This window comes from Bos mutus, chromosome X (assembly GCF_027580195.1).
Source record: "Bos mutus isolate GX-2022 chromosome X, NWIPB_WYAK_1.1, whole genome shotgun sequence".
In the NCBI taxonomy this organism is placed as follows: Eukaryota; Metazoa; Chordata; class Mammalia; order Artiodactyla; family Bovidae; genus Bos; species Bos mutus.
Genome location: NC_091646.1, coordinates 106,660,483 through 106,683,940, shown reverse-complemented (window position 1 = coordinate 106,683,940; position 23,458 = coordinate 106,660,483). Strand labels below are relative to the sequence as shown.

General features: G+C 41.8%; 1 protein-coding gene across 1 annotated transcript in view; it reads left to right on the top strand.

The window, feature by feature from the left end:
* The window catches only part of MORC4 (MORC family CW-type zinc finger 4), a 68,798-nt gene extending 53,720 nt beyond the window's left edge, over window positions 1–15,078 (top strand). Inside the window, exons 15-17 of the mRNA XM_070365431.1 lie at window positions 8,457–9,150; window positions 9,447–9,730; window positions 10,037–15,078. Of these exons, the coding sequence (XP_070221532.1) occupies window positions 8,457–9,150; window positions 9,447–9,730; window positions 10,037–10,190 (1,132 nt within the window). The 3' untranslated portion in view covers window positions 10,191–15,078. The remainder of the gene's footprint in view (window positions 1–8,456; window positions 9,151–9,446; window positions 9,731–10,036) is intronic.
* The last annotated feature ends 8,380 nt before the right edge of the window (window positions 15,079–23,458 follow it).

The window sequence follows — 23,458 nt, the reverse complement described above, 5'->3', positions numbered from 1 at the left end:
TACTACCCAAAGGAACTGACTTCGGAAAATATCATGGAGAATTCCATTCCTAAGGGCATTGTCAGACAATGAAAATCTTAGTGGGGAAAAATTAAGAACAATTGTATCATAGCTCCATGATACAAGTTACAACAAGCTAGATGACTGTGAAATCATAAGTTTGGTAATAGAGAGAAGCAAGCAAAAAGACATCCAAGCACTCCTGGGATCATAGTCAACCCTGTGGGTTAGGAAGGCTGTGTGTAAACATGAGACTACACTCATTCAGGACACAAGGTGAACTTGCAAGCAGTCCCCAAGCCTCACACAATCAAACAACAGAGAGCACAAGTTTCACTGGTACTAGATACTTAAGCACAGCCTCTAATCAAGCACTGACTGGCCCAGGGGCCACTCCTTGGAAGCCAGGCTTTAAAAGTAAAATCACAGATATCCCTGTTAGTCTGGGAAACTGCACATGCTGAAGGCTGTGCCTCATCAGAAACGACTGGAGAGGGAAAATCCAAGCTGCTACTACCGGGCTGAATGGGGGAAGAAACGTGAATTCTTTGATCTGTGATAGTAGCCTTCAAGCCACACATACATTCAGTGGTAAAAGGTAAAACTCTAACTGGCTAAGGGGGCACAATTACGCTGACTCAGGGTAACTTCTAGATTGTTAGGTAAAAGATAAAAATCAAGAAGAAATCTGAGCAAGAATATTAGAGGCTATATATTACAGGGAAACAGTTTTCATGGAGTCACTTCAGCCAAATCACTGGAAAAAAAAATAACCCAACAAACAATAGCAACAGCCATTCAGGGAGGTGGAAATTGCTTGCTATACTATATTATCTAAAATATCGATTGTCAACAAAGAAATTATGACACATGCAAAGAAAAAAATGTGACCTGTACATGAGATGGGAGGGAAGCAGGTAATAGAAACTGCCCCTAAATAGATCCAGATGTTGAATTTAGCGAACAGAGACTTCAAAGCATCTATTATAAACATGTTCAAGGAACTAAAGGAGACCATGTTTCATCAACTGCAGAATATTAGTAAAAGGGACAGAAATTATGTTTAAAAAGAACCAAATGGAAATTCTTGAGGTAAAATGGACAATAACTAATGTGAATATTTCACTAAAGGGACTTAACAGTACATTACATTGGCAGGAGAATCAGCAAAGTTGAAAATATACCAATGGCAGATTTTATAGATTATGCTTTCTGAAGAACAGAGAGAAAAAGGAATGAAGGAAAATGCCTCAGAGCCTCAGAGAAATGTGGAACACCATTAAGTGCACCAACATATACAAATTTGGAGAACATGAAAGAAAGGAGAGGGAAGAAAAGAGGTAGGAAAAATACTCAAAGAAATAATGGCTGACAACTTTCCAAGTTTGATGAAAAACATTAATTTACACATTTAAGAAGCTCAAGTAACTCAAAAGAGGATAATTGCAAAAAGATTTACAGCCATACAGTGAAAATATTGAAAGCCAAAGGCAAAGAGAATTATCTTGAAAGCAGGAAGAGAAAAATATTTGTTATGTAAAAGAGAACCCCAATAAGATTAACATCTGGCTTCTCATCAAAAACAGTGGAAACCAGGAGCAGTGGGATGATATATTCATAGTACTTAAAGAAACACTTTCAACCAGAAGTCATAAATCTGATAAAACTATTTTTAGAAAATGATGGTAAAATAAGTACATTCTTATATAAATGAAAGCTGATGGAATTTGTTTCTAGAAAAACTGCCATATAAGAAATGCTAAAGAGAGTTCTTCAGCTTGGAAGCAAGTGACACCAAAGAGTAATTCAAATTTGCAGGAAAAAACAGTACTGGCAATGATAACTATAATTTATTATAAAAAGATAATCAGTTTAGTTCAGTTCAGTTGCTCAGTCACGTTTGACTCTTTGCGACCCCGTGGACTGAGCGTGCCAGGTCTCTCTGTCCATCACCAACTCCCAGAGTTGACTCAAACTCATGTCCATTGAGTCGGTGATGCTATCCAACCATCTCATCCTCTGCCATCCCCTTCTCCTCCCATCTTCAATCTTTCCCAGCATCAGGGTCTTTTCAAATGAGTCAGTTCTTTGCATCAGGTGGCCAAAGTATTGGAGTTTCAGCATCAGTCCTTCCAATGAATATTCAGGACTGATTTCCTTTAGGATGGACTGGTTGGATCTCCTTGCAGTCCAAGGGACTCTCAAGAGTCTTCTCCAACACCACAGTTCAAAAGCATCAATTCTTCGGCGCTTAGCTTTCTTCACAGTCCAACTCTCACATCCATACATGACCACTGGAAAAACCATAGCCTTGACTAGACGGACCTTTGTTGGCAAAGTAACGTCTCTGCTTTTCAATATGCTGTCTAGGTTAGTCATAACTTTTCTTCCAAGGAGTAAGTGTCTTTTAATTTCATGGCTGCAGTCACCATCTGCAGTGATTTTGGAGCCCCCAAAAATAAAGTCTGACACTGTTTCCATAGTTTCCCCATCTATTTCCCATGAAGTGATGGGACCAGATGCCATGATCTTCGTTTTCTGAGTGTTGAGCTTTAAGCCAACTTTTTCACTCTCCACTTTTACTTTCATCATATATATAATTTTATTGTTGGGATCATCTACAGATATAAAATATTTGCCAATAACAGCATAAAAGAAGTGGGTGGGAGCAAAGCTGTATTGGAGTGAGGAAATAATACCAGATGGTAACTCCCATCCATAGTAAGAAATTAAAATTTAAAATGGAAAGATAAAGTTAATTTAACAAACTATAAATATGTCCTTGCTGTACTTTCTTCTCTTAGCTTCCTCAGAAGACATAACATTACATAAAGTTATGTATGTATAATTACATACAATAATTATAGTAATGTATTATTAGATTCGTAAATGTTAAACTAGAAAATACCCACATAACATGAAAAGAGGAACAGTAAAGGAAGAAGGAAACCATGACACATATAGAGAGCAGAAAACCAAATGCTATGCTATGCTATGCTAAGTCACTTCAGTCGTGTCTGACTCTGTGACCCCATAGACGGCAGCCCACCAGGCTCCCCTGTCCCTGGGATTCTCCAGGCAAGAACACTGGAGTGGGTTGCCATTTCCTTCTCCAATGCAGGAAAGTGAAAAGTGAAAGTGAAGTCGCTCAGTCGTGTCCGACTCTTAGCAACCCCATGGACTGCAGCCTACCAGGCTCCTCCGTCCATGGGATTTTCCAGGCAAGAGTACTGGAGTGGGGTGCCATTGCCTTCTCCGAGAAAACCAAATAATGGACATCAATATCTAACATATCAATAATAACATTAAATGTGATAAGATTAAACAATCTAATCAAAAGCTGGAGATTATCCAACTGGATTTTTTCACATACACAAATATAATGTCTATATATTTTATGTTCAGAGATACAAATAGGTTGAAAGTTAAAAGATGAAAAGAGACATACCATATAAACAGCAACTATAGAGAACAAGAGTGGCTGTACTAATATCAGACAAACTAATGGACTTTAAACAGAAAATGTTACCAGATATAAAGAGGGACATTTCATATTGATAAAGTCCATTAGGAAGATACAAAAATTATACCCATATACGGACCTAACAACAGAGCCCAAAAAATGCATGAAGCAAAAGTAGACAGAACTGAAGGTAGAAATAGGCAGTTTAACAGTAACAGTTGGAAACTTCAGTATCCCACTTTCAATAATGGGTAAAAGATCAAAATAGAAGGGTTGAAGAACGCTATAAGCCAACTGGACCTGACAGATATATGCAGAACAATTCACCCCCAAACAGCATAGTAAATATTATTCTCAAGTGCCCATGGAATATTCTCCAGAATAGACCAGATATTAGACCATAAAACAAGCCTCAACAAATTTAAACGGGTTGACATCATATAAAGGATATTCTGCAACCATAGCAATTAGCAAGCAATTAGAAATCAACAACAGAAGGAAATTTGGGAAATTCACAAATATGTAGAAATTAAATACCATGCTCCAAAATTTTAAAAATGAGTAAAAGAAGAAGTCACAAGGAAAATTAGAAAATACCTTAAGATGAAAATAAAATATACAAAAAATTACAACTTGAAGCTGAAGAGGTAGAATTATTATATATTATTATATATTATATATAATATATATAATATATATATTATATAATTTCAGAGGGGAAATTTTTTGGCTTATTTTATTTATTTTTTTCTGTAAAGTTGTTTATTTTTATTTTTAATTTTATTTTATTTTTAAACTTTACATAATTGTATTAGTTTTGCCAAATATCAAAATGAATCCGCCACAGGTATACATGTGTTCCCCATCCTGAACCCTTCTCCCTCCTCCCTCCCCCTCCCCAGCCATCCCTCTGGGTCGTCCCAGTGCACTAGCCCCAAGCATCCAGTATCGTGCATCGAACCTGGACTGGCAACTCGTTTCTTACATGATATTTTACATGTTTCAAAGGAAATTATATTTGTAAATGCTTATATTAAAATTGAAGTATCTCAAATTGTTAACCTAAACTTCCATCTTAAGAAACAAAATATGAGAGCAAGCTAACCCCAAATCAAGCAGAAAGAAGGAAATATCAGAATGAAAATGAAATAGAGAATAGAAAAACAATAGAAAAATCAGTGAAACCAAAGGTTGGCTCTTTGAAAGGAACAACAAAAATTAAGAAAAAACATTTAATAAATCAATTCCATTTATACTTCAGTTTAGTCACTCAGTCATGTCCGACTTTGCAACCCCATGGACTACACTATGCCAGGCTTCCCTGTCCATCACCAACTCTCAGAGCTTACTCAAACTCATATCCATCAAGTTGGTGATACCATCCAACCGTCTCATCCTCTGTTGTCCCCTTCTCCTCCTGCCTTCAATCTCTCCCAGCAGGAGGAGAAGTTTTATACTAGCTTCATTTATAGTGGCTTCAAAAATAGAGGATTAACAAATTTAACAGAAGTACAAGCTAGACTTGTACACTGAAAACTACAAAATATTGTTAAATGAGAATTCACTTCAGTTCAGTTCAGTCACTCAGTTGTGTCCGACTCTGCGACCCCATGGACTGCAGCATGCCAGGCCTCCCTGTCCATCATCAGCTCCCGGAGCTCGCTCAAACTCATGTCCATCTGCCATCCAACCATCTCATCCTCTGTCGTCCCCTTCTCCTCCTGCCTTCAATCTTTCCCAGCATCAGGGTCTTTTCCAATGAGTCAGTTCTTTGCATCAGGGGGCCAAAGTATTGCAGTTTCAGTTTCAACATCAGTCCTTCCAATGAACACTCAGGACTGATCTCCTTTAGGATGGAATGGTTTAATCTCCTTGCAGTCCAAGGGACTCTAAAGAGTCTTCTCCAACACCACTGTTCAAAAACATCAATTCGTTGCTCAGCTTTTTTTTATAGTCCAACTCTCACATCCATACATGACCACAGGAAAAACCATAGCCTTGACTAGACGGACCTTTGTTGGCAAAGTAATGTCTCTGCTTTTTAATATGCTGTCTAGGTTGGTCATAACTTTCCTTCCAAGGAGTAAGCATCTTTTACATGAGAATAAGAAAGCCTAAAATGAAAACAAATTTCATATTTGTGGGTCAGCAGACTTAATGTTGTTAAGATAGCAGTACTCCCCAAACTGAGCTACAGATTCAGTGTAGTCCCTATCAAAATATCAGCCGGCTTCTCTGCAGACAACCAATGGAGAAATATGAAAGAAAGAAAAAAAAAATGAGAAGAAACTATGTAATTGAAAAATAATCCCTGATATGTAAACCCTGAATTAATCTTTATTAAACCAGTGAATTCAGATCTAGAATAAGAGTTGATTCCTAGTGGGAAGAATCAGAAGTATTTACAGAGCCAATAAGTAAAACCCATTCACTGTCTCTAACATCATAGTTCCTTTTGGATTGCCTCTTATTTGCAAAGTTTTGTTCCCTCATCCCCATGTAGCACAGTTAGTTAAGCTACCTTCTGTTAAGGAGTTTATACTTTAGTAAGAAACCTGCAATACACATAAACAGTAGAAAGCAATATATATTTATTGTATTGTATTATATTTATTACACTGAGAGTGCTAAAGTGTTATGGGAATTCAAAAGTGGCATTTGAATTGTCTTGTGTTGAGAAATGTGTTCCAATCAAAAGAAGCAGTCTGAGAAATCGTGGGGCATTCTATTTGGCTGGTGTCTTTGAAGGGAAGTAGTGAGAGAGAACGCTAGGGCCAAATTAAGTCCCAGTTCTGTCACTTACTAGCTACATGACTTTCAGAGAGTCATTTAACCTCTCTAGGCCTGAGCATTGTCTTTTTAAAATGAAGGTAAAAGTATCTCCTGATACACATTGACTCAGCAAACTGGCACAGAGTAAGTGCTCAGTAAATGTTCCCTGTGTTTTGGAATGGAAAAGCTTGAATACAAAGCTAAGACATTTGAACTTTTATGTTGTGGGGAATAATACCTAAAGATTGCAATTAGGAAGATGACATGATTAGAGCAATGCCTTTGGTAGATTAACTTGGCAGTGGGTGATCTGGAGGTGTGACAAGGGGAGACTGGAAAAAGCCATTGCAGTAGCCCAGGAAAGGTAATGAGAGCTTGAACTTGAGTGTTGATAGTGGTAGAACCATGTAAAATTACTGAGAGTTTGTTGATGTCGTAACACAAATAGGAAACTTAGTAGAGGGAGCAGGTTTGAAGGTGAAAGTGAGAGGTCAGTTTTATACATTCTGAATGAGATACCAGTGGGACCTCCAGAAAAAAAAAGTGTGTAACAGGCAGTTAGAAATTCAGTACTGGAGATTCTGGGCTGGGAACACCACTGGAAGTTATCTTCCAGAAGTTAGAGCCAAAAGATTGTATGAGATTACCAAAGAGAAGAAGTGTAGGGAGAAAAGAGGGTAACTAAAGACAGAACTTTTAGAAGTAGGAAAATGAAAAGAATACTTTGACGTTAATTGCCTTTCGTAAAACTTTATGGTTGCTATCTGGTATCATATATGCCTCCTTCATACCTGCAAGCTTCTTGTTCTACTATCATCCTCAGTACTGCAGCTAAATGGACCATCTACAGTGGCCCTACACATGTTTAAAGATGAATGCATTTGTTCTTACATAGTCCCTAAGGCCTTTTGTTTTCCCCTGAAGGCTGATACAATGAGATCTTATTAAGATGACTGTAGCCCACCAGGCTCTTATGTCCATGGAATTCTCCAGTCAAGAATACTGAAGTGTGTAGCCATTCCTTTCTCCAGGGGATCTTCCCAACCCAGGGATTGAAGTTGGGTCTCCTGCACTACAGGTGGATTCTTTACCATCTGAGCCACCAGGGAAGCCCTATTGAGATGACAGACCAGTTTTATTTCTGGGCAAACACAAGTTTTGAAGAACATTTAGGGCATTCTAAGAAGCTAAGGTTTGAGATGTTTTACAGATATTCTCTGAAATTGTCAGAGAAACACTGGCAGCCTTGAGCTATGGTGGCCAATAACATGCCTGGCTGTTTCTCATTGAAAACTTCAAAGTTAATTTTTACCTTGAAATTTCTTGGTTTTCTGGAGAGAAAGAAGGATAGTTATCCCATCCTCCTGCTTGGTATAAAATTGCCTATAGATTTTGGTGGCATCTGTTTTTGTTGTTGTTATTAGTTCCTTCAACCATTATTATATATAGCAGCCAGAAATGGAAGGTGTTTGAGTCACTGTCCTAAACTTCCCTGAATAATTGAGGGAGTGCCTGTTTGCCTGGACAGAGGGGAATTCTTTAGCCCTAAGTGGGGAATGTCTTGAACTAGCTGATTCGGTTTCTTTGTTTCTGACGAGGGCCCTGTATTTTAATTAACTTTTACAAGTGGATGATGGCAATAGCCACAATCCAGTTGGCTGGCAAAGGCACTGTGCGGTGTCCCATTGCAATATAAAAATGTTCATAAGTCTTTGATACTGGAAGGTTTTTGTGACACTTTAAAATTAACGAGCTGGCTCGGTCTCCTCCACTGACTCCACTAGGCTTTTTATGACCTTTTTTCCATTCTCTTGTTAGGGGATTTTGCATGTGTACTTTTTTGTTTTTCTTCCTTCACTTGCCTTTCGGAAACTTCTAAGTCAGGCTGGTTTCAATCCTATTTTCAGAAATTTTACCAAGGTCAGCCTAGTCCTGCTATATCCAGATGCTGACTTCCTTCATACCTCTCAATTTTTCTGCTCTCTTAAGACACATCACTATCTCAGCAAATTGCATGAGTGAAGGGGTTAGGGTTTGGGGGTAAAAATGTATTCCTAACATGAAATGATCTGTGAATAACAGCTAGAGTCGGTTATGATATGGGAAATTTGAAGATGAATATCTGTGCCATAGGATAGGATATATCATATCCTTCATAGAATAAGAATATACTTAGCTTCTTTGTGACAGCTTAAAACTGAATTTCCTCTTCTTCTTGCAGTAAGTACAAATGGATCCTGGGTGAGGAACCTGTGGAGAAACGAAGAAGGCTCCAGAATGAGATGGCAACACCTCCTCTAGATTATTCCATGCCTGGCCCTTACAGGAAGGTGGAGGCAGCAGTTGCCAACCCAGAAGGGGAGAACAGCCGTGAGAAGACCAGCTCTGAGAGAAGCACACCACCGTACCTTTCCCCAGAGTACCCAGAAGCAATCAAGAGTACCAGTCAGAGTAGGGAGGCCTCAGTTCTGTATTCGGGGGCCCAGGACCAACACCAGGGTTCCTTGCTCCCTGAAGAGTTAGAAGATCAAATGCCACGATTGGTGGCAGAAGATTCTAACAGAGGCAACACACATGTAAACAAGGAGGAAGTGAGCAAGGGACCTTTTGTAGCTGTTGTCGGTGTTGCAAAAGGTATTCGAGATTCAGGAGCTCCCATTCAGCTGATCCCTTTTAACAGAGAGGAGCTTGCTGAGAGAAGAAAAGCAGCTGAATCCTTGAATCCGGTGCCTTATTCTTCTGTGGCCTCTGCTCCAGCTCCTGCTGCAGCTGTTGCAGAGAAAGGAAGAGGCTACGAGGAGAGCGGCGGTCGTAATATACCAAAGATGAAGAACCAAAGAGAGCTAGAAGAACTGAAGAGAACCGCAGAAAAATTGGAACGTGTTTTGGCAGAAAGGAATATGTTCCAGCAAAAGGTTAGGTTAACATCCTACCACTGGGAATAGGAGGCTATTGTAACCAAGGGACCAGAGAGATAGAACTGATGATCTCACGTGTAAACACAATAAGCCATTGAATGATTCTGTGGTACATCTCAGATCAAGTGAACCCTAATGGGCTTCCCTCCCATATTTGGGATTTGAAAAGGTCTATAAACAGAAGAATACATTTAGGGGAATCGTAGGGTGAACATATTCAGAAAAACTGGGGGCACTCTCTTTAGCTTTCAGTGAAATGTGGGGTCATTGAATTTCTGTTTCTTGGACTGCAGGTGGAGGAGCTGGAACAGGAGAGGAATCATTGGCATTCCAAATTTAAGAAAGTCCAACATGAATTGGTAACCTATAGTACCCAGGAGACGGAAGGCTTGTATTGGAGCAAGAAACACATGGGCTATCGCCAAGCTGAATTCCAGATTCTGAAAGCTGAGCTGGAAAGAACCAAAGAGGAGAAGCAGGAACTAAAAGAGAAACTGAAGGAGACAGAGACACACCTGGAAGTGCTGCAGAAGGCTCAGGTCTCCTACCGGACCCCAGAGGGAGATGACCTAGAAAGGTTAATTACTAGGGTTTAGTTATCAGCTTGTGAGTGCTAATGGGAAGCCTCCCTTAGGACCCCCGGTTACTGATCATAGATAAGAGAAGAAGCCTTAATTAATTCCTAGGCCACCAAGGATTGAGCAGTCACTTAGAGAGCTGCAGCCAATCTCCCAGTGCTTGGTGGCATTGTGCTTTCTTCTTTCTTTCTAGCTAATGGAAACGTAATTATTGAGAAATGTAGGCCCATTTTGAAGGAGCTTCATTTTGTTCTGTTGGCTAATGACCTCATGTCATCTCTTCTGTCCCTCACTCCATCATACAGGGCTTTGGCAAAGCTTACGCGGCTGCGTATCCACGTCAGCTATCTCCTTACTTCTGTCCTCCCTCACTTGGAGCTTCGTGAGATCGGGTTTGACTCAGAACAAGTGGATGGGATCCTGTATACAGTGCTGGAGGCAAATCACATACTGGATTGAGCACCAGATACTCTCTATCCCCTTCTCTACCCTCTCCTTTCCTCCCTCCCTCTCTCACGCTTCTCTCCCTCCCTCCCTCTCTCGCTCACTCTTTCTCTCTCATCCTTATGCCTTACAAGAAGAATCTTTGAGTAATCCTGCCTCTTAATCAGTCTGCTTTTTACACAGTCTTGGTGTAGAAAAAGAGGCTTAATAGACTTCAAGAGTTCCAGGAACAGAAAAGCAGTCGTCACCAAACCAGGTGACCAGAAAGCTTTAATGACTCAGATACTTGGCCTATTTCATATTCTTTCTGATATGATATGTATTCATTTAACTTAAATCAGTCAGCAAATATTGGGTCCAATGTACCAGGTGTTTGGGGATGAGCGAAGAAGTATAACTCATAGTTTCAGCCTTCAAGGACCTAACATTCTAGTTGGAAACACGAAACCCACACCAAGTTAACAGACTTGTACAAGTGAGTGGAACAAACATGATAGAGAAGTTCTGGAGAAGGAAGGGCAAGGAAGGCATCATATCGGAAATGGGACCTTAGCTAAGGTTTGTTTAAAGAATAGGCATGACAGCACTGGTAACAATGGTTGTTCTTTACATGGTAGGACTATGGTTGACATTTTTTTCTTTTTCCTGTCTTCCTACCTTTTTCAAATTTTCTATTATAAATCTGTTATTCTTATTGGAAAAAAATAAATCATTTTTTAAATGAATAGGCTTGGATTTAGATATCAAGTGAGAAACTGTGTGAAAATATAAGGTAATTTTTATACTTATAATTTATGTTGTATTTAGCATTACCTCTGGAAAAATAACATGAAAGAAAGCATGGAAAAAGCTGGAATGTAAAAAATGTGACTTGTAGGAGTGATGGGTTAATATAAGGGAAATAAGGTTAAATCCCTTGTGGCTCAGCTGGTAAAGAATCCGTCTGCAATGCGGGAGACCTGGGTTCGACCCCTGGGTTGCACAGATCCCCTGGAGAAGGGAAAGGCTACCCACTCCAGTATTCTGGCCTGGAGAATTCCACGGACTGTATAGTCCATGGGGTTGCAAAGAGTCGGACACGACTGAGTAATCAAGGTTAAATCATGACCCATCTACCCACCCTCCTCTGTGGTATTTGCATTTTAATAAGGAATTCTTGAAAAAGAAATCTTCAAGGCTCCAATTTTTAAAATGCATATCACCACGACTGTGGGCTCTAAGGTTAAGTGGGGAGGTGTTTTAGAGCAGTGATGTCTATTTGATATCCCTCAGAATACACCTCCTACCTACTCTTCAGGCTACTGCTGAGTGAAGGATAGATCTCATATTATCAGAAATAGTGAAACACATACTCCTGTAAAGTAGACATTTTATTTATTCTTTTCTTTATTGTATTGGTATAGTGCATACTCTCCAAAGAGTTGAAGCTAGTCTTCAAAAGACATTGACCAATGAACACATAAAAATATACAAACAGTGAAAAATAGGGAGTAATGAAGAAATTATAGAGAGAGGTGGGATCAAGCAGTTGCAAGGGATTAGCTAGTCCTGAAGTATGTTTTGGATGTTCATTTTATTTCTCCTCTGCAGTTAACTTCAGAAGACTCTCCCAAACTTATTTTAACTTTTTTGAAATTCAGGAGAGCCATCATAGATACTCTTGGGACTGCAAGGAAGTAAGGGGAGGCTAGAGGTGCACTTCACCCATAGAATGGATGCTTAATGATAGCCCTGCCCTCTTCCCTCACCTCACTGCTGCTCTTGCTGCCAAATGATGCATTCTTATGTCAGACTATGATCTGAAAGGCCCCGGTTGTCTAGTGTACTGAGGGAAGGCAGGTGGTACTTTCAGCCACTCTCTCAGGGATACTTGCTCTTCAGATGAGGGCTGTGAAACAGTGGGGCTTTGCACAGAGAGGGACAATATGAGGGGAGAGTGGTATAGGGGAAGATTCAGAGCATTGACGATTCAGCCTGAGAGAGAATGTGGCATGCATGCGTGTGTGGGGGGGGGTGGTGGTCAGCAGTGGGGCAGAGTACGAAAGAGTCCAGGCATTTGGGCTTTAGAATGAAAAGGGTGGAAACATTAAACTCTACTTGTGCTTACTCTCAGACCGTCTCCTAATCTGTGGTCTCAACCCCAAACTGCTCCTTCCAACAACAGTTAGCTCTGTGAGTCCAGTCTCTACAATACTAGAGCTACCCCTCTGTTACCCGTTTACAATGAAACCATACCAGCACGAAGTCCCTTTAACCAAAGTTAAATGAGGCAGTGGAGATCTTGAAAAGTGTCACCCAGCCTTATCAGAGATTATAATGTACTGTGGAGGCAAAAAAAAAAGTGTTTGCCTTCTCCTGGCTATCCTGTTAGGTTAATATAATTCTTACAAAAATCTCTCACATTTGCCCTTTAATTTTTCATTTCCACAGTCAACAATTAGGTCCTTACTACCTCATGCCTTCCTAATTGAACTAGATTCATATCTGGCCTCCCTTGTCACCTGTTCTCATTCATTCACACCAGTCTACTCCCTGTCACTAAATTGCTTTTAATGCCCTCATCAAGTTAGGCCTCTGCTCAACAACTTGTTCTCGTGAGTGCTTTCAGTTGCACACTCCCTTCTGACTTCAACCAAGCTCGGTAGATTCTTCTCACATTCCAAACAGAAACCATGTTCCATCCAAGCTGAACTCTTTCAGTTTCTGAACCTGCCTTGAGATTTTTCTTCTTTTCCATCTTTGCCATTCTATTCCTTTTACCTGGATTATTTTCCTTCATCATCTTTCTTTTGGCTCTAATATCACCTTCTTTCCTGAAAATTCCTCTGATTAACCTAGCCAGATAAGAATTTCCTTTGAACATATAAGTTTGTTGTTACTTAGGCTCTTATCACAAGTGACCTTGTCCTAGGTTTCCCATTAGAAAGCTCCACATTTAATAAATTCAACTGCCTACTTGACATTTGCACTTCCAGGTCTCACAGACATTTCAAATAAAACCTGTTAACCAGTGACACGCACACTCTGGGACTGTTCCTTCCTCCAATTTTACTCATTTTAGAAAATGGCACCTCCACCCACTCAGTTGCTTAAGCTAGAAACCTGGAAGTTATCCTTAATTTTCCTCCTCTAGTCCTACACATCCAGTCTGTCAGAAAGTCCGTCAATTCTGTCTTCAGAGTATATCTTGACTCCATTCATATTTACTACATCTACCTTAGTCCAAACTACTACCATCTTCCATGTGCTATTCTGCTTAGTCGCTTCAGTCATGTCCGACTCTCTGCAATCATATGGACTATAGCCCACCAGGCTCCTCTGTCCACAGCATCCTCTAAGCAAGTGGGTTGCCATGCCCTCCTCCAGGGGATCATCCTGACCCAGGGATCGAACCCATGTCTCTTAATGTCTCCTGCATTAGCAGGCAGGTTCTTTACCACTAGCGCCTGCAACTCCTAAGTGGTTCCTTGCTTCTATTTTTGTTCCCACAATTGTCTTACACTGCAACCAGAGTGATTAAAAAAAAAAAAAATACAAGTCAGAGTACATGGCTCCCTGTTTAAAGCTCTTCCTCACTGCACTTAGAATAAAATCCTCACTCCTTACAATGTCCTATGAAGACCCCTGCCTGCTGCTTCTACTTAGTGTCTTCCAACTCTTCATCCTGTCTCACTTTTCCTCTTGCTCACGGTGGTCTTCCCCCAGAATTAGCTCAGGCTCTTGCTTCAGTAGAGCCTTTCCCCAGACTGTTTCCTCTCTGAATGCTCATATCTCCAGTCTTGGCATGGCTGACTATTTCTCATCCTTCAGGCCTTAATATAAATGTCAGCTTTCTCAGACAGGCTTTCCCCTGCAGCCATTTTTCACTGTCCAGCCAATTCTATCATGTGTCTGGTTTTGTTTAATCCATAACACATCTCACAATTTGCTGTTATAGATTTGGCTGTTTAATTTCATTTATTTAACAAATATTTATTGGATATCTACTACCCAATAATGCGTGATGTGTGATATACAGTGGAAAACACAACACAGTTTCTGTCTGAAGTGAAGTGAAGTCACTCAGTCGTGTCCGACTCTTTGTGACCCCATGGACTGTAGCCTACAAGGCTCCTCTCTCCGTGGTATTTTCCAGGCAAGAGTCCTGGAGTGGGTTGCCATTTCCTTCTCCAGTTTCTGTCTGCCTCTCACTAATAAATTCCATGAGGGGAGGGACCATGCCTGTTTTTGCCAATCATTGTATGCCAGAGCTTACCATGGTACCTGGTATAGAGTAGATAACCAATAGTTGTTCATGGATGAGTTAATGATGGAATGTGTGTTTTGCTCCTATCTCCACCTCCTTCAAGAACCTGAAACAGTGCCTCATTTATAGGAGGGGGTGGAAAAATACAATATGGGTGAGGTAGATAATCCTGGGCCTTAAACTCTGAAAATGAAAGACTCAGTAATTTCTGCAGGTTATGGGAGACAAACACTGTGAGCTGGAGTGGCTTAGTGTTTCTCCTTAGCTGATCTTAGAATAATTAGAAAGGCTACCAAGGAGAAAGGGAATACGGGTGTTCTTTATAACAAATATTTGAATATTATCATGAGGAGGCTCCCTAGATTTCGATTTTAAAATACTGAGAATTATAGAATATAATCACTAGAAGTTTATAGAGACCAGATCTTGAGAATGAGAACTCAAAAGGAAAAAAAAATTCTGAGGAGTTTTCTCACTTTTTCCAAGAGCAATGATAGTTTATTTCTAGGGGAGAGGCGCTATCCTTTTTCAAAGGACAGACAACACACCTCAAGGAAATGCAGTCATACCTCATTTTATTGCACCTTGCAGATATTGCGTGGGTTTTTTGTTTGTGTTTTGGTTTGTTCTGTTTTGGGTTTTTTTTTTTTTTTTTTTTAAACAAATTGAAGGTTTGTAGCAACCCTGTGTGGAGTAAGTCTGCAGTGGCATTCTTCCAACAGCATTTGCTCACATCATGTCTCTGTTTTACATTTTGGCAATTCTCATATTTCCAGCTTTTTCACTATTATATTTGTTATGGTGATTTGTGATCAATAATCTTTGCTGTTACTCACTGAAGGCTCAAATGATGGTTAGCACTTCTTATCAATAAAATATTTTTAATTAAGGCATGTACATGGTTTTGTTAGACATAATGCTATTGTACATAAATATGCTACAATATAGTGTAAACGTAACTTCAACATGCCCTTGGAAACCAAAAAATCCCTGTGACTCTCTCTATTGAGATATTTGCTTTATTGTAATGATCTAGAATCGAGTGTGAAATATCTCTGAGGTATGATGGTAAGTTTCCAGAATATGTTAGAAAGTCAGTGCAAGTACAATTGGCCCACTAAATCCTGAGTTCTGCATCCACAAATTCAACCACAGATGGAAAAAAAAAACTTTTAATCCAGCAAGTTCCAAAAAGCAAAACTTGAATCTGCCTCATTTAGGTATATAGCATTTACATTGTATTTACAACTATTTGCATAGCATTTACATTGAATTAGGTGTAAGTAATCTAGAGATGATTTAAAATTTAGGGGAGCCTGTGTATAGTTTTTATGCAAATTAAACACCATTTTATATAAGGAACTTGAGCATCCTCGGATTTTGGTATTTGATGGGGATCCTGGAACCAATCCCCAACAGATACAAAGAGACAATTGTATGTACATGCTTGTTGGATGGACAAATGGGGACCTTCCAGAGGACCAGGTCAGAGACTTTGTGGCCCCAGGGAGGAAGATTTTGCTTACCCAAGTCCACTGATTGCAAATAATCTGGGGTAACAGTTTAGAGACAGAGGCTTAATTGGTAGGCTCCCGGTTCCTACAGGTAATCTCCAGGTAGAATATGTTTCAGAGTTCTGTACTATGTATTAAAACTTCTTTCTGTAGTACTGTGTTATGAGTGAAGCATGGGAGTATGCTCAGGAAAGCTAGGGATGAGCTCAAGCTAAGTCAAGTGTAATTTCTCCAAAAGAGTAACTTGTACTTGATGACAAAGTATTAGTCGCTCAGTTGTGTCCAACCCTTGTGGGACTGTAGCCCACCAGATTCCTCTCTCCATGGGATTTCCCAGTCAAGAATACTGGAGTGGGTAGTCATTCCCTTCTTCAGGCCATCTTTCTGATTGATCCAGGGATTGAACCCACATCTCCTTGCACTTCAGACAGATTCTTTACTGTCTGAGCCACCAGGGAAACCCACTAGGTGACAAGGACATCCCTGATTCGTAAATTATCTTAGGCAGAGAGGAAATTCAGGAACCATATTTTCTGATTCCAAAGTCAGGGTACATGGTTGAATAATAACTACATCATTGGAATGGATTTAGATACTCTTGGTTATGTTAAAGCTTTAATCATTAAAGAGACATAAATAGCATTCATTTTCTAATGGAAAATAAAATCTGTAAGAGACATGTTTTGTTGCTTGCCTCTATACCTATACCCAGAGTTTTGAAGTGAATCATCAGAAATCCCTAACCCATAGATAATTCTTCAAATGTTTGGGTGCCAAACACATTTCATACATTTGGCCACTGAGTCCTCAGGGACAGGCAAGATGTCTTTAGGCAGAGGCTCAGGAAAGTGTTCCCAAAGGCCTGATTTTCCAGATGGGATGTGGAAACCTGTGAGGATTGGGAAGGTGGAGGTGTGTAGTGAGGGTTTTCCAAGTGTAGGGAATGGTACAAGCAAAATCACAAGACTGGATGTGGGGTAAAACACACCGAGGGTTTGAGGAATAGTGAATTACCGGTTTGGGGCATAAGGAACAGAATGGACCAAGGGCTTGAAATGCCAACAAGAAGGGGGCTATGCTAAATTTCTTTTAACAATGGAGCCTTCATCTGATATGAATTAGGAGAATGGCTAACGAAGTCTCCCCTATTGTCATTGAGCTTGGGAAATTCCCTTGGACTAAGCTTTTCTCTAGCAGTGGGACCTGATAGATGATGATTCTGTTCCACCTCACATTTTCTTAAATCTGGATGAAGGTCACAGAGCTATCACCACCTCCTTCCTCTCCAGCTTCTCAAGTCTGTTTTGCCCCTGGCTTCTGTTAATGGAATCTGATGTCCCTGTGTGCCAAGTTGCTTCAGTCGTGTCCGACTCTTTGCGACCCCATGGACTGTAACCTGCCAGGCTCCTCTGTCCATGGACTTCTCCAGGCAAAAATACTGGAATGGGTTGCCATGCCCTCCTCCAGGGGATCTTCCTGACCCAGGGATTGAACCCACATCCCTTATGTCTCCTGCATTGGCAGGCATGTTCTTTACCACTAGCGCCATCTGGGAAGCCCAGAATTTGCTGAGCAGATGCCTATTCAAAGTCTTCAAGGTATTAATTCAGACTTTTGGGAAGAATCTTGAGAAGTTTAGGCCTGGAAAAAAGAATATCCCCCTGTTAATGTAGATTCCGATCTGTGGTAGAAAATGTACTTTGTCTGTCTCCATTCCCCAAAGACACATGACACATTTTTAGTGAACTTTGGCATGACTTTTTAGGTCACCAATATGCTTAGAATTGATGCTTTTGAACTGTGGTATTGGAGAAGACTTTTGAGATACCCTTGGAATGCAAGGAGACCCAACCAGTCCATCCTAAAGGAAATCAGTCCTGAATTGATTGGAAGGACTGATGTTGAAGCTGAAACTCCAATACTTTGGCCACCTGATGCAAAGAGCTAACCCATTTGAAAAGACCCTGATGCTAGGAAAGATTGAAGGTGGGAGGAGAAGGGGCCGACAGAGGATGAGATGGTTAGATGGCATCACCAACTCAATGGACACGAGTTTGAGTAAACTCTGGGAGTTAATGATGGACAGGGAGGCCTGGCATGCTGTAATCTATGGGGTCACAAAGAGTCAGACATGACTGAGCGACTGAACTGTCTGACTGAGCTGATGCTTAGAATACAGTTAACCATTTATTGAGGTCTTACTATATGCCATGACCACACTGAGAGGCAACTATAATCCCCATTTTACCGATGAGGAAACTAAAGTGTAAAGAATTAAAAGTGACTGGTGGCTCAGATGGTGAAGAATCTGCCTACAATTCAGGAGACCCAGGTTCAATCCCTGGGTTGGGAAGATCCCTTGGAGAGGAGAATGACAACCCACTCTAGTATTGTTGCCTGGAAAATTCCATAGGCAGAGGAACCTGGCAGTCTACCATCCATGAGATCACAAAGTCAGACATGACTGATCGACTTTCACTCACTCCCCAAGGCTACACAGCTAAGAGTGCAGCTGAAGAGCTCCCAAAGCCCAGGCTATTTTCCCACTATCCCCTACTATCTTAAAAACTATCGGTCTCGTCTTCTTCCTCTTGATAAGAAAATGCTACCACCAGCCCACACTAAAAGTAATGTCCAAGGAAGAAAGTTCATAATCCCACACAATGTTTAACTGCCCTCATGATCAGGAAATCGTTCACTTATGTAACGAATACGCTTCCAAACAATGTGGAGATTCATTTCCTCTTGACTGGGTTTTTACTCGGGGCCATTGCTTGGCAGCTTTCCTGATACCAAAACAGCCACTAAGATCCTATTCTTACACTCCAGGAGGTCTTGGAATTGTTGGCCTCTGCTTTCGAGTGTCCCCACTGGCTCCTTTGCACCACCCCCTCTAGACAGTGCTGAGCTGAGCAAGTCTCTTGGGGAGTGAGAAAGTGACACTTGAGAACATATTGGTTTATTATTACACACAGAAGAGTAAAATTAACCACACGAGATGTGTCTGAAATTGCCAAGGGGAAGATGGCTCTGCCTTTCTCATCTTGTCTCTTTTTTTTTTTTGATTCCTACCTCATCTCCATTTTTAAAGCTATTGAATCATTTCGTTGAAGGGGGTGTGTGTGTTACTCAGAGACATCCCCTGGCCCCCCAAATTCGTGTCCATAGTCTCTGAATTAATGTTATATTTTTTAAACTCATTGGCCTCATCTCGTTTTGGCTCTTTTAAGGGTTAAACTGAGAAACTAGTGCAAATTATGGTGTTAATGGTTAATCTATGACTGAATGTATGTTTCTTCCCAGAAAATATACTTGCTTTTTATTCAGGGCCTTCAGTGCCTTTAAAACCAGGGGAGCAGAGTCCTCATAATATCCTCAGATATCCTCTGTGGGGTTGCTGATCCATCCTTCTGCATCCCATTGTATAATTCCAGAAATCAAGTCAAGAGCATCTTCTCTTTGTACTTTTGGTGTGACTGGCCTTTCTCCTGAGCAACCCACACAGAATTTTGTCAAATATCACAGACTCTGAAAGCACTGGGCTTCCCTGGTGGCTCAGTGGTAAGAATACACCTGCCAAGGCAGGCGATGCAGGTTCAATCCCTGGGTCAGGAAGATCCCCTCGAGAAGGAAATGGCAACCCTCTCCAGGATTCTTGCCTGGGAAATCCCATGGAAAGAGGAGCCTGGCCGGCTATAGTCCAGAGGATAGCAAAAGAGTCGGACATGACTTAGCGACTAAACTGAAAGCAGAATTGGAGAAAAGGAATTAAAGCTGAAATGCTGGCTTGCCTGCCACACTACTCACACTCATTTGGCATCTTGTTTCACACCCAAATTTCACTCCCTAATGTCTATTTGAAAGCCTGTGAGTTTTCTCAAGGTTTTCTCCACAAGGCCTTATTTATGAAGAGAAAGTTCTTCAAGGCCCTCCTAAGAAGTGACTTATAAGGTGATGAGGATGCTGTAGTGGAGGAATGGGACTTTCAGGATGACAGGAAAGCAGCACCTCCTGGATTGCCCTTGTATGGTGACTTCCTGCTTTGTCAAGCCCTAAGAAACTCCTGCTTGTCTTGCAGAGAAATGAGGCCTAGAGCAGGGAATTGTAGGCAAGTTTTAACTAGGAATTCCTGAGCTGCAATTCTCAGGAAGGTGGTGGGTCGTATGAGGTGGAGGGGGTGGTCAGATTATAGTTTTTGTATAGCTGTTCCTGATAACATCCTGTTAATATTTTATCAGTGATCATATCATAGCATGTAGGTAGCCACGTTTTAGGGCAAGAGAGAGAGATAACCTGCTGGACTTCCTGTTTGAAGTTCGCCCCCCACCTTCCCATTGAGATAACAGAAATTCTCATCAAAGCTGAAAGCCGCTCGCTGGGGCCGTGAGACCAGACTTGGCAAAGGCTTTAGATTAGCTCAAAGCCTGCTGAAGAGAAGCACATGGACTTTCCAGCCTGGGGTCTGCATGTCTCAGAGTGAGCAGCTGCAGGCATGAAAGAAGCCCACATCCATGAGCGTAGGGCTGAGTGGTTGACCCTGCGAGGCCTCATTTGGCTTCCTTTAGCACTTGCCCCCTCCTCTCTCCCTTCTCCCATGTACAGACATGTTTCTCCTCTGGTCGAGAGCCCAAAGGCCTCAGGTTACCTGGATGGACACTGCCTCTGCTGCTTCCAGCAGTTTCCGGAACCCTGACCAGGAGAAGGAGATGAGGGGGGAGAGGCTGAGCCCCAGTGTCTCTCTCTCCATTAGAGCCACTTAGGGTCCTGTGAGGCAAACTCAGGAGCGTGCAGGTTAGCTGTGTGGCATACCCCTGTTTCTTTCTTAGTGTAGCCCTCTCCCTACTTCTCTATTCCCTATGGCCCTTCAGCTGGAGGAAGCAGTTTTCTTTGTTTGATCATCCTTCCCCCAGAAGCTCAAGTAGTGCCAGACCCTCCTTTCCTATGGATTGGGATCTAGGGGATTTTCAAACTGTTTTTAACTAGCCCCTGATATACCCCTATCTTGTGACACTTTTCCTTATCTCTCACAAGATAGGCCATATTATATCTTGTACCACAGGTGGGTGTGCGTGTCTTATCTCCCATAGATCAAGTATCACCTGCTACTAGGCACAGACGTTACCTTGTTCACCCTTGTTACCGTCAAAGCCTTCAGCACATTGCCTGCCACCAGGTAAGAGGGCAGTTGGTGTGTGCCGGTTGGTAGCTTGCCAGCTGGAGAGCTGGCTGGATGGCTGTTTGACTGGCTGAATGAAGGTCTTTCAGAAAGTTGGAGTTCATCTTTCCACCAAGAAGCCAGTTTTGGCCTCCTCCTCCCCTATTAATAATCACATAGCTGTGGGTCAGTAGGGCCCCCAGGGGGAAAAACCATGAGTCACACCATTATCAGAGGAATGAGGGAAGGCAGAAACATCTCTCCTTGTGCAAGGGTCAGAACTGTGAGGCCAGGGAATAGATGCAACGGCCTTCACTGTCCCTGGGTCTGTGGCTAATCTAAATTACTTTATGACGGAAGGCAATGGGGTGACCTGAAAGCTGTTAAACTTGGACCCAGAGTTCTGGGAAAGTAGCTAGAGCAAGGCTTTTCTTGCTCAACCACCCAAAAGGATCACTTGCTCTTTATCACGCCTGTCCCAGTTTTTCTAGTTGACAATGAATGTCTAACTCCTTCCATAGAATCTTCCCAAATTAAAAGAAAGGAGGAGCTCTCAGACAAGCCTCAATCTAACATTACTGGAAGCTCTGTGCCCTATTTTCCTCAAAAGCCCTTATACTGTAGTGAAAGACAGGAGCAGGAAGGTGGCAGGAATTTGAAGAGTCACAGGCTGCACCCCACTTACACCTTCTGAGACAGAATCCCAGACCCACATTTAGTGTGGGATAGGTTTCCAAGCTTATGTTCAGATTCTGACACTGTGACTTTAAGGAATTTACTCACCTCTCTGGGCCTCCCTTTTGTCTCCTGTAAAAGACCTGCTTCATTGGGGGTATTTGGAGGAGGCAGTGAAATCATGGATCTGAAAGGGCTTTGGCTACCAGGTGGTGGGTCATCAGAGACCATATCAGGTTGCAACCCACTGGCTCAGACGGTAAAGAATCCACCTACAACATAGGAGATGAGGCAGGAGCCGCAGGTTCGACCCCTACGTCAGAAAGATCCCCTGGTGGAAGAAATGGCAACCCACTCCAGTATTCTTGCCTGGGAAATCCCATGGGCAGAGGAGCCTGGCAGGCTACAGTCCATGGGGTCACAAACAGTTGGACACGACTGAGTGACTAAGCACACACAGCCCAGCAGAGTCAGCAAGGCTAACCCATTTACCAAACTCCAGCGGCCCCCAGTCAAGGGCCCTGGGGTTCTTGGTACCAGGCCAGAGATATGACCTCTTGTTAAACATGTGTTCAGAGAGCCCTCTCCCCACTGCCCTTACTCCTGCCTGCCACTATTCCCTCTAAATGGGATTGGATGGTAGGGTCCTAGCCTCTGCCACAAAGAAGGCTCACCTCAGAAATGTAAGGGTAGTGTGTCTTATAACAGGCTCCTGTGTGCTGAGGCCCACCAGGTCTAGGGACTGGGGAGGCTGAGTCTTGTAGGGCTCCATTCTTATTAGGGTTGCCACAGTCAACATGTTTACACATCAAACTTGGTTAATTCCCAATGAGGTTAGAACAGTGCTAAATCATTGGCTTTCCAAACTCCCACACCTCCAGAGGTAGAGGAATTGGAGTTGAGGTGTCACGTCTTATTTAAATGTAAGCTTGGCATTCCCCCTAATGGGCCAGTTAGCTGGACCCAGGCTGGCCAATTGGCCAGCATGGCAGGATAGGCAGTTCCAAGTGGTTCACTCAGTGAATTGGTCCTACTCACCCAGATTTCTCTCATGGGAGACCAGCAGACCCTATATGTCCCCATTGTTACCTTACTGGCCATGCATTGTTTTCCTCAGACAACTTGCAACCTCTGGCAGGCTTTCAGTACTGGCTGTGAATATTGCTTGATTGGCAGAGTCCTGTTTTGGGAGTCAGGAGACTCAGGCACCTATACGAGCAGTGTGGCCCTACAAAAATCTCTTTACTGATATGTGCCTTAGTTTCTCCATCTGCCAAATGGAGCTTTGCTGATCTATTTCACCTTCCTCATAATGGTGGTTCAGAGATGAGTGGAATAAATATGTAAGCATTTAGCAAATAACTTAAAGGAAATAACTTGTAAGAAGGGAGGGTCCCTGGACATTATGAAAAGGTTAATGTTTCCCTAAGAAGGGGCAAGAACGTCCTGCTTTCTTAATGTCTCCAGTAAGGTCTAGAATTTTCTATTCACCTAGTGGGGAGAAAAACCAATTTTTATTCTACCCTCCCCTTCGCCCAGTTCCCTCAGTCACACCTGCCCTGTCTGAATTAATTAGAATTAATAAAACAGTTGTTCAATCAACAAGTGTTTATTGATCACCTACTATGTGCTCAGCACTCTTACAGATAGTCTGAGAAATATACACATGGCTAAGATATGGACCCTACCCTTC